Source organism: Argiope bruennichi, chromosome X2 (assembly GCF_947563725.1).
Source record: "Argiope bruennichi chromosome X2, qqArgBrue1.1, whole genome shotgun sequence".
Classification (NCBI taxonomy): Eukaryota; Metazoa; Arthropoda; class Arachnida; order Araneae; family Araneidae; genus Argiope; species Argiope bruennichi.
This window is the reverse complement of record NC_079163.1, coordinates 10,942,568-10,953,177: the sequence shown is the minus strand read 5'-3', so window position 1 is coordinate 10,953,177 and position 10,610 is coordinate 10,942,568. Positions and strand designations below refer to the sequence as shown.

The window sequence follows — 10,610 nt, the reverse complement described above, 5'->3', positions numbered from 1 at the left end:
CGAGATTTAAATAAAAACTTTGATAGGCAGATAATATATATTCAAATATTTTCATCATGCATTTTTAGATAATCTTGTCTTGTTTTCTCTACCCACTGTATTTTCGCTGCAATTTAAAATTTGAAATATTTAAAGTTTTAACTTCTTCCTAAATTTACTTTTTGATGCGCCCCAAAGTATTTATAAGATAAACTAAATTTTGTAATGTCGGGATCCAGAGAAATAGAATGCAAACTAATGTGTAATCAAAAATTAACCATAACTGTTTCTGTCCTTCTGATGATAAAGTTTGAATTAATACTTTTTGAAGCAGCATTACATTATTTCCTTTGATTTCATTAAGAGTTAAGGGTTTTTCACATACTGCATCGTTTGGTCAATAAGTCAAAGTTTTTATCCGAAGCCATATATGAGTGTCCTGGTGTGAAAAATCTGTGCATAGTTGTATCAAAATGCATCTTTACGTAGTTGTATCAATAACCATTGCCATATTATTTCCCAAGTCAATGCACACAGAGTTGAAATATATAATTTATTTATTGATAATATCACTAAGGAGGACATTTAAAGGTGGAATATGAGAGTTTCAGCATTTCCAAATTCTTCCGCATTTGAAAAGGATGTCAGTAGTCTAAAAATTGGAAATCTGCCTATTTTATTCTGAGTGTACCATTCCAATTTGTAAAATAATTATTTCTCTCTGAGAAACTGTCTTATTGTGTATTCATTTCAGAGTAAATTAGCGTCATGAGTCCAATCATGTCTTACAGAAATGTTCTTAAAGCTAAAAGATTTGAAATAGAGCGTTGGATGCTTCAATATTTGAAAAATTTTCTAACAGGTGGCAAAATACACTTTTGCTAAATAAGTATTTTTCGATTTAAAAAAATTTATAGATTTTATGGCATGTTTGAGAAAATAAATGAAATTTTTTTAAAGTGTGTAGTATAACTTTAAATGTTTTTTCTTGAAATGCCTTGAAGAATTAATGCACAGTGAATTCAAGCAATGCTTTATAAATTTAGTTTTACGATGCATATTAAAATACTGATATGAATCATATTAAATTTTTAGTTAAATAAATATTCCATAGCAAGATAAATTAAGACGACTGATATTAATATTCTAAAATAAGTATGGAAATATCCTTCGCTAATTAGGAGAATTTTCAATTCAAACAGTTCCAGATGTTAGCCGATTTTAAATACTTTCTGATTCTACATACATTAAGCTTTTTGAAACTTAATTAATAGTTTTCTGAAATGTCTGGCAAGCAAATTACTTTCACGGCTTGAGATAGAGCATGTGAGATCAATTATACATTTCGAATAATATAACTTTTAGTGATTTCAGCAATACTCTTTATATAATTTATTTTTTCTTAATAGGCAGGGTGACATGAAATATACTTTCTTTCTAATTCATATTTTTGTTCAATTTCGATAATGCAGGTTTATTTTATTCAAAAACTTATTTCACTTACATGAAATAAAATCAATTTTAAAACGGATATAGTAAATTTTTGAGACTTTGAAATAGATTTATGAACTGAGATTATTAATTTTTTGGAATTATCTGAAGGTCTAATTAACAGGAGTTCTGATGGATCTTTCTATTCAATGCTTATCACGAGTAATTTTGTGGTGATTATTCAACAAAAATGCATTCTGTTTGATAATCGGGTCAGTTCGTACCTTACATTTATTGTATTTATAATTCCACATTCTTCTCAGCAAAATATATGTCATATATTTAATTTTACACAGAAGGAAATCAGATAAACACAATAAATATTTCATGTAAGGTTTGGTTAGCTGAACAGAATATTTCGCCATTTCTTATTTGGTTCTTCCAGTGTGATAGTTTGCATTATCTACTCGTAGGAACGTTTGTATAAATTGAATTAAGTAGATATGGCTGAGTTTATTAAAATAAATTATGCTCTAATATTCATTTGATCAATAAACCTCACCAAAATGAAGACCGTCAATTTCATCAAAAAGCGTCAATTTCTTCATAATCATTATAAATTTATTTAGAACACTGCATCTGGAATTGCGTCGTTACATTTGATAGTATTTTAACTGCATGTATACTATTTCTACGAGCGATTAATTTAGTAAATCTATTTAATATTTATGTTTTAGATTTTATATTTGTGCTGTGTTTTATCACTCAATATTTTTAGAGAGTAAAACAAAATTGTAAAATAACGTTTGTATAATATTATGTGGATAAAACAAGAAGGAATGGAAAGAAAACAGAGTAAAAAAAAAGATATAATAAATTACAAAAAAATTAAAAGAAAGTTAAATATAGATATATAAAAAAAGTATATTGATAAAAAATCCCTTAGGAATGAGGGAAAATTCAACAAAAATTATTGTATGTGTGACGATTAAATCTAATTAGGAAAATGGATTACAAGTACTAAATAGGGTTTGACGGTTTTTCAAACCCGATTTTTAAAAAACCCGGTTTTTTAGTGTAAATTTGTCACATTTGAAAACCGGTTTCTAAATTTAAAAAACCGGTTTTCCGGAACGCCTGAATATTCTCTTAAAAAATGAATTTTTTCGGTTGGGACCGATTTGTCCAGCAGCTGAAGGCTTAGGGCAACTGGATGCCAATTTATTAACAAGTAAAGGTATATTTGAATTTCTGTTAAATAAACCAAAACTTTAATCACTGAAATAAGTTTGAAATTATTATATGCTTTAGAAGAAATAATTCGAGAAAGAAGTCAAGTAGAATTAGCAACACTTTCGCTGTAGTTGCAAAATCCACAAAACATTTCTAATTCAGCGAAGAAATCTAGTGCACTTTCTTTAGTTTCAAAAACCGAAATTATTAAGTTACCTGAAAAGATATTGTCTAAGAATATTTCCAAATTCTTATGTGGAAACAGATTCTAATGAAGAGCAAATAAAAGATAATTCTTATCAGAGTAATGCTTTTTTAAAAGAAGCCATGGAAAAATCAATTCATAAGTTTCTTGAAGACCCTGAAAAAAACTTACTAATCCAATGACACTGAAAGTTGAATTTTCATTATTTAAGACAACGAATAAAAGAACAAAAAACAGATTTTTTTATTTGATGCCATGAAAACTATAAAACCAAGATCAGTAGCTGGTGAACGAGTATTTTCAATTTCAAGCAATATTGTGTCGAAAATAAGGACAAGATTTAGCCACCGTTCAGTAGATATTTTATGCTTTTTAAAATCCCATTTTCTTAGGGGAAATTAAAATAAGTGAAAATAATATAAATATTATTTGAAATTTTGTTTCAATTTTCGTTATTTTGTGTAAGTAATATGTATATGTAATCCTTAATTTTTTAAATATTTTGACTTTGATATTGATTTCATTTTTTGTTATTTTATATAAATTAAATTAAATATTTTCCCTATTTTTTTGTGACAAAAATTCGAAAACCGGCTAATACCAGTTTTCTGGAAATATTGAATTCGAAAACCGGTTTTTCAAACAAAAAAAAAAGTTTTGTATAAACCTTAGTACTAAAAGTGTAAGAACTACTGGTTATGAGTTATATTCGATTTCACTTATTCTGCAACATTTTATTTCAATTTATTTCATGTGTTAAAAGAGTTGACGTACTGTATTAAAGGAAATTTTCATTTTTATCATGCATTATTAACGTAATTATAAAGCAAATCCAAAATAAAGAAACCAGACCAATGCGGATAAATTATATGGCATATATAAATAAATGTCTTTTTTCTGATGTGTAAAGAAAATAATTTGTATTTTAACCAAAATTTTTTATTTTTTAAGAATGGTTTGTAATGGTAATTAAATAATGATGGAAACAAGGTGAATAACTGGTTTGGAAGCTGCAGGATTCTTAACACCTAATTTTATTACATCTAATTTTGTATAAAACACATATTCATTTGGCTCCAATCGGAATACAATTTTTTAGGGTTACAGCAATGATACACAAATATTGACATCAATAATTATCCATAGTATTCCATAGGTTGTATATACAACATTCCAATCTACAGAAAAAAGGGGAATAAAATAATGCAGCTAAAAATGATTGAGATAAGAAGGATTAATACTAACTGATTAAACTCTAATAGCCGCATAAATCATCATTAAAAGCTAAGGAAGCCTAAAATTATACAGTTGTTGTAATTTCATTCAACATAATAATCTCTTTAGAAACTTAAGATATGATTTCTAATTTAGAAAATACTGAGCGTCTGATTGATGGTGAGAAGTCATTAGAAATGCGCAAATTTACTTTTTATAAAACATATGTCAATAAATACTGAAGATAAACATTCAGGTTTCTATTCTTTGAGTGCAATTATACATATATACACAAACCATAGATAATTTGAGTGTATATGCATAAACGCATGCTCATAAGTGTTTGGATTCTTTTTTAAAACATTCAGTTGGAAACATCGTTAGCTCTTGGTGTGACGTCTTTTGGGTCTTGAAAGAGCACCGTGTCATGCATCTGGGTTATACAAAAGATCACAATTTCATGTGCAGATATAATTTCCAATCAAGGAGCAGGTGTGGTCCATTTTTTAGCTAGAAAAAGAAAAAAATCATTAATTTACAATCCATAATATGCAATCGGAACCTTATAAGTCTGTCCAATATGAATCCATATTAAAAATTAGTAAAACATTATCAGAGTCACGGATTATTCACAATTATTTTTGAGATAAAGGAGCATTACTACATATTCCATGCACTAGAAATAAAATTTATTAGAATCGTTTACATATGAAGATGCTAAAAATGAGCAACTCAGCATGGAAATGTAAGCCTTAGAACTATTGACTGTATAAGATCCTGAAAGAAGAATGCAGCAATTTCTCCTTTTCGGAAGTGGGATTCGATGCCTAACCCATTCAGATAGTATTGCAGAGGATATCTAAAGGTATTAAATGTCGTATCGTCACAGTTATATCAAAATGTCATATGTCAAATTAACCAAATCATCTTTATTGATGCAGAATACTTGTTTAGGTAAATGCAATTAGGTGTTGTCAAATGGATGCGTGTGTTATGTGATTGTTATATGCTGTCACAAAGTACCATATAATGTTAGTGATTCCAGTTGTTACATTAAAATATTATACATTTTTTTTTAATGTAGTTTTATTTACATACGTCTTTTTTGCTAAAACAGCGACGATATGCATTTATTGGTATTTTACCTTCACAGTTTTCTTGGAGCTTAGATATATTGTTTTTGATCATTTTTCTGTTCTCTTATAGGGCAAATCAGTAAAATTTATATTTTTATTGAATACTCCGTAAAAGGAGGTCAACATTGATGAAAGCTGAAAAGTTAGAGAATTAAGTATTGCATTTAAATGCTATCATAACTCTTGAGAGTCAAAAGAAAGGAAGCTGTAACGTTAGTTAGTTTTTAAACTTCTCTACAGTACAGTATAGGATTAATTTATTTGTATTATACAGTATAGGATTAACAGTAAATAACAGTTACAGTATAGGATTAATTGACAAATACCTTTTGAAATCCATAAAATGTTTGATAGTTGCGACTTGAAAATTTTTAAAAAAACATTTATTTTTCTATGAAACTACATGCAACATCATAATTTTGTCATCTTTTCCTATAATAAGTTCACTCACGAGCTGAAAGTATTAACGCTTTCATTCATTTTAATGAAACCTTCTTTGCATGATGATGGAAATTCCCATCATAACGTTTAGTGGACAAAAAATTGTACTCAAAACATGTGTACTGTAAATGGGTTGCTGCTCGCAACTTTTTTCACGCCTATTGCGTAATAAAGAACGTAGCAGTAGAAAAAAAAATCAAATGTCACAATCATTATAGCAGGTTTAAACTTGTCAATCCGCTGTTTGTTGTGATTGGAAAAAAAGTACGATCTCTAGAATATTTTTTTATAACTAACCTGAGTTTTTTTTGCTAATAAAAACGATAATGAATGGAATAAAGGTTTGTTTTTTGTGCTTGTGATATTTTTTATGCAATTTAAATCGAATACTCCAAACAATCTTCTCAAAACCATGTGACAGAAATTTACATCACTATGCAGTTGTTTAATTTCTAATGTACGGCGAAAATGTCTTTTCCTATATGTTTATTTTATGTTATTTTTTGTCAAGAAATTTAGAAGAGAGGGACATTGAAGATTGGCCAAAAGTAGGTGGGTCACCCCGGTGCAAATACCCTAAATGCAAAGGCTATTCTACAATCTCATGTGGTCTAAATGTGGAATTCATTTGTGTCTAAATAAGAATAATAATTGTATTTTTTTAATTATCATCAGGGATAAAAATGGTACAAAGGTATATTATTATTTTATTTATTTTGTACTGAGCGTAACATGTAAATTTGCAAGAAGATGGATATCTCCATCATAATGTTTTTCAATTATTTTATATTATATTTTTATACTAGGATTTTTTAAACACTTTTTTTTTACTTTAATAGGAACTATATCAAGAATGGTTTTTCAAAAAAAATTATAGTTGAAGCACAGTTGTAATAAAATATAATCTAAATTAAGAATAGATTTCTATCAATTTAAAATATTCGAAATTAAGTGCTGTAAATTTCAAATAATTTTAACGCCCTAAAAGTGCACGCACATAGAAATACTAGTGAATATCACTGATCTGAAGCACTTCACTCTTGCTGAACTAATTCTCAAGGAGTCTTTCCTAACTTAAACTCGGAGAAAAGTAAAAACTCAAGGTTTGAGCTACCATTTCCGAGCATAAAAATAAAAACTCAAACATCAATTTACACAGCTTCTCTCAACTCATCACAAAAGAAATTACTCTTCTCCACTTTAAATTTGTCTTTAATGGAATCAGAGAATTGTTTCGTTTCTTTTTGTACGAAAGTAGAACTCATTTCCGCTTGAATTACTTGAAATATATTACCTCTTTCTTAAATGCATCACAAAAAGTCAGACAGATTTTGACGAAAAAAGTTCGCTTTTCTTTGGATCTCTGAATAATTGGAAAGTTTTTTTCTGTTTGGGTAGTTTTATTTCGATTATTAGAATACGGCCTATCTGTATAACTATTTTTGGTCTTTGAGTTCCTTCGGCAAAATTTGGGTAACTGAAGCAATTGACATGCAATATGTTTATTTTATCACTACATGTGAATGTTTTTAGATTTATTTATTACATCTGTAGTTCACTTGAATGTGAGAACAAACACATTTTATTTTCAAATACTTCAACTCGTATTCAGAATTGTAAATTACTTGATAAGCAAATTGAAAATGTAATAGACGATTTCTACATAAATATTCAAGATGCTTAATTTATTTGAGGATAATTTAAATATGGAAATTAATTGGACATTATTTTTATACGTACTCAATCATGTATTTAATTTAAAAGGTTATTTTATTGAGAGAGAGAGATCGTATACTGAGCAATGGTTGTAGTAATATTATATAGTTGTAAGTGCTGAAACCTGATCTAATCTGATTACATGTTGCTTATTATTATTATTCAAAGGATTGTAAAGGTTTAACATACACACACAAAATTATATACTTTAAAATGGTTTTGATGTGTCATTTGAGTCATTGCATTAAAAAGAATATTGAAATTTTTACCTTTTTATATGTAATTGTTTACGTAAAAAGTCGTTAACAAATTAAATTTGCTAAAAATATTTAATTCTTTGTGGATAATTTATACAGGGTGTCCCAAAAACGTGGAACAAGCTTTCATTTCCTTAAATATTTCATATCGATGTATACTTCCAGCTTCAGAGTTTTTTTTAAAATGAGGTGGTTGATTGTACAAATGTACTTTGGTTTCTGAGGAGATTATTAATAAAAAGTCGGAAATAATAAATTTTTATACGTCCCTCAAATTGTAAAATACTTCCCTTACATTCATCTATGCACAACCAAGCTTCACGCTTTTATTTACAAAATTTACAAAGATATTAAAAAGCAAATTTATTGACTTGATTACTTTTTCATTCCTCAGATTGGGTTTTGAGCAAATCTTTCAGGGATAATATACTTATGATAATAGATCATTAAAACGGCGGAATCAGTTAATAATTATACATTTACTAACTCTCACAAAGTTTTAAAAAATGGCCAAAAATACATTAATTAAACTACTATACTTACAAAACATATTCAAAATGAATGTCTTCGACACTTATGCAAATATACATTCTTCTAACAGTATTTGTATGCATGTGCAGTTAGATTTAAGTATATTCAGGATAAATCATCCATATTCAAATACTCTCCTCGTTAATGAAGTAAGTCATCTTGATATCACGCAAAGCATTGTGAGTAAAGAATTTTATTTTCTTATTCGAGATTACACTACTTTTCTGAGATGTCTTAAATATTTAATTTCTCAGGTTTCTCTTCACCTCTTTATTAAGTTGAAGCTGAAGCTAACAAAATCAGAGTGAATAATAGTATACAGTGAACAATAACAGTACACAGTAATTAGAATTTTTTTTCAAATCATGATAATTGAATAATACACTCATTTTCAAATATTTTAGCAATTTAGAAATTCGAGTATTTATAGCGATTTAGAAATTAGGTATTGAAAATGTGGCGACTCGAGAGGGTAGCCAGTATTTATTCTGTTTATCTCTATATAGTAGCTTAAATATAAAGGTTAGCCTTTTTATGTGAAACGTTCCTCAAAGTAATAAGTCATTGAACAAATCTTTAAGAGAAATAGATTTTGAATTCTAAGTTCAATGATGCCTTGAAGTTATTATGTGCGTTATTTTAAAACAGACCAAAATGCACAATTTGTGTTCATATTCAAAGCTTTCGAATTCATGACTGTTACTTTTAATTACAAGATTGGAGGAATTTACGAACATTGTATTTAGATTATTTAGAGAATGCAGAAGTAAATGAAAGCTGTCATCAACTTTTTGTTGCTGAGTTGAAGGGAGGATAAAGAGCTATCAAATGGAAAAGGAAGCAGATTTGTTTATTATATGAATGAATCATTGTTGTACTTGCATTTGAAACGATAATAATTGGAAGGTAAAGAGCTCTATTTATATATATAAAAAGGAAACTTTTCAAATGTACCTATTTTTAAATGCAGTCGATTACATCAAACACTAATACTTTTATAATTAACATTAGGAATAAGAAAATCAAGATTCTGTGTTATGGGAATAAATAAATTATTTTTAGAGCTGAGTAATTTTGACGTAGCTCTGATGTTGTTTTAGTATGATGGCTAGGTCAAGAATAGCTATTGCCCAAATAAGTTAATTGCCCTTTCAAAATTTGTCAACATTTATATAGAAAACATGAAATTTCCAATAGTACGCAAAATGCCATTATATGGAATTGTGCTGAAATCTCAATACTATTCAACTATCTGTGTAAGTGCAATATGAAGTCATTTGAAAGATACCACATTTAATTCGGTAATTTGAATTAATTTTTCATTTTTATTTTGGCAGATTGTGCTCATGTTAAAATCGACACTTCTAAAAGAGTAAAAAAATCTTAAGCCTCATAACAATAACATTACAATGGATTGTATGTAAGTTACGATTACGTTTCTAGCCGTTTCATGAGCTGACGTCAAAGATTTATGATGGAGATATCGCATTTCAAAAGCATTTTAATTTTGTCAAATTTAACACACACACACAAACAGGAGAAAAATAATTAATCGATTTCAATAAGTTACAAAATTTTATCCGTCAAGTTTAGCTTACATATGATTATAGTTTCTTGCACCTACTAAGAATTACAGAATTCATAAATTAATGCAACTTATAAGAGCTGACATTTTTATTGCTGTGTGTCAAAATTTTTACGGTCATTTATTTATTAAAATTTATGATTGTTGACATTCTATATATTGTATAGTATTTATTGACCTCATATTTAAAATACAATTGTTAAAATGAATGTTATCTCTTATCTAATATATGATTTCGTGATGAAGATATTTTTCTTCTTTAAAACAAGAATATTATTTTCAGTATTCAGCAGATGAGATAAAATATATGCTTGATAAGATCAATTTTATGTTGAACTGTGATTCTAAATGATTCCAATAATTTTCACTTCAGCATATAATTTTATTTTAAAGAGAAAATGTCTTTACCTTGATATTGCATATTTCTGCGCATACTGGGACATGTCTTGCCCTAAAAGAAAAAAAAACAATTAAAAATGCAAAGAAATAACTAGCTAGTTTTGAAATGATTTAATGAATTGCCTTATTTCAATCATGTAAATTTTATGATATGAAACGTGCTTCTTCTTGTGTACAACCGACCACGCCGCCACTACTGAGCGAATCAATATCGACATATATGAAACGTGCTGATGAAATCCGCTATTCTCTGCTTTGAGTCCATAGTTTAAATAGAATCAACCATGCTTGCAATTTGAATATTTTGATTACTATGTAGCTTAACTCAAACTGACAAAATGTATTACTTAAATATTCTAATGCTTTCTAAAAGTGAAACTAAACATGTCAATCCTAAACATGTCAAATAACTATTATTGTATTTTACATCTTTAACAAAACGTTTTAAAAGGTATCGACAAAATACGCAAGATTAGCTTTGA

The 10,610-nt window shown here is 27.9% G+C and overlaps 1 protein-coding gene across 1 annotated transcript in view; it reads right to left on the bottom strand.

Annotated features, from left to right (window-relative positions):
* Window positions 1-3,917: 3,917 nt before the first annotated feature.
* The window catches only part of LOC129960585 (carbonic anhydrase-related protein 10-like), a 763,831-nt gene continuing 757,138 nt past the window's right edge, over window positions 3,918-10,610 (bottom strand). Inside the window, exons 9-10 of the mRNA XM_056074079.1 lie at window positions 10,138-10,180; window positions 3,918-4,573 (exon numbers count right to left, since the gene is read on the bottom strand). Of these exons, the coding sequence (XP_055930054.1) occupies window positions 4,545-4,573; window positions 10,138-10,180 (72 nt within the window). The 3' untranslated portion in view covers window positions 3,918-4,544. The remainder of the gene's footprint in view (window positions 4,574-10,137; window positions 10,181-10,610) is intronic.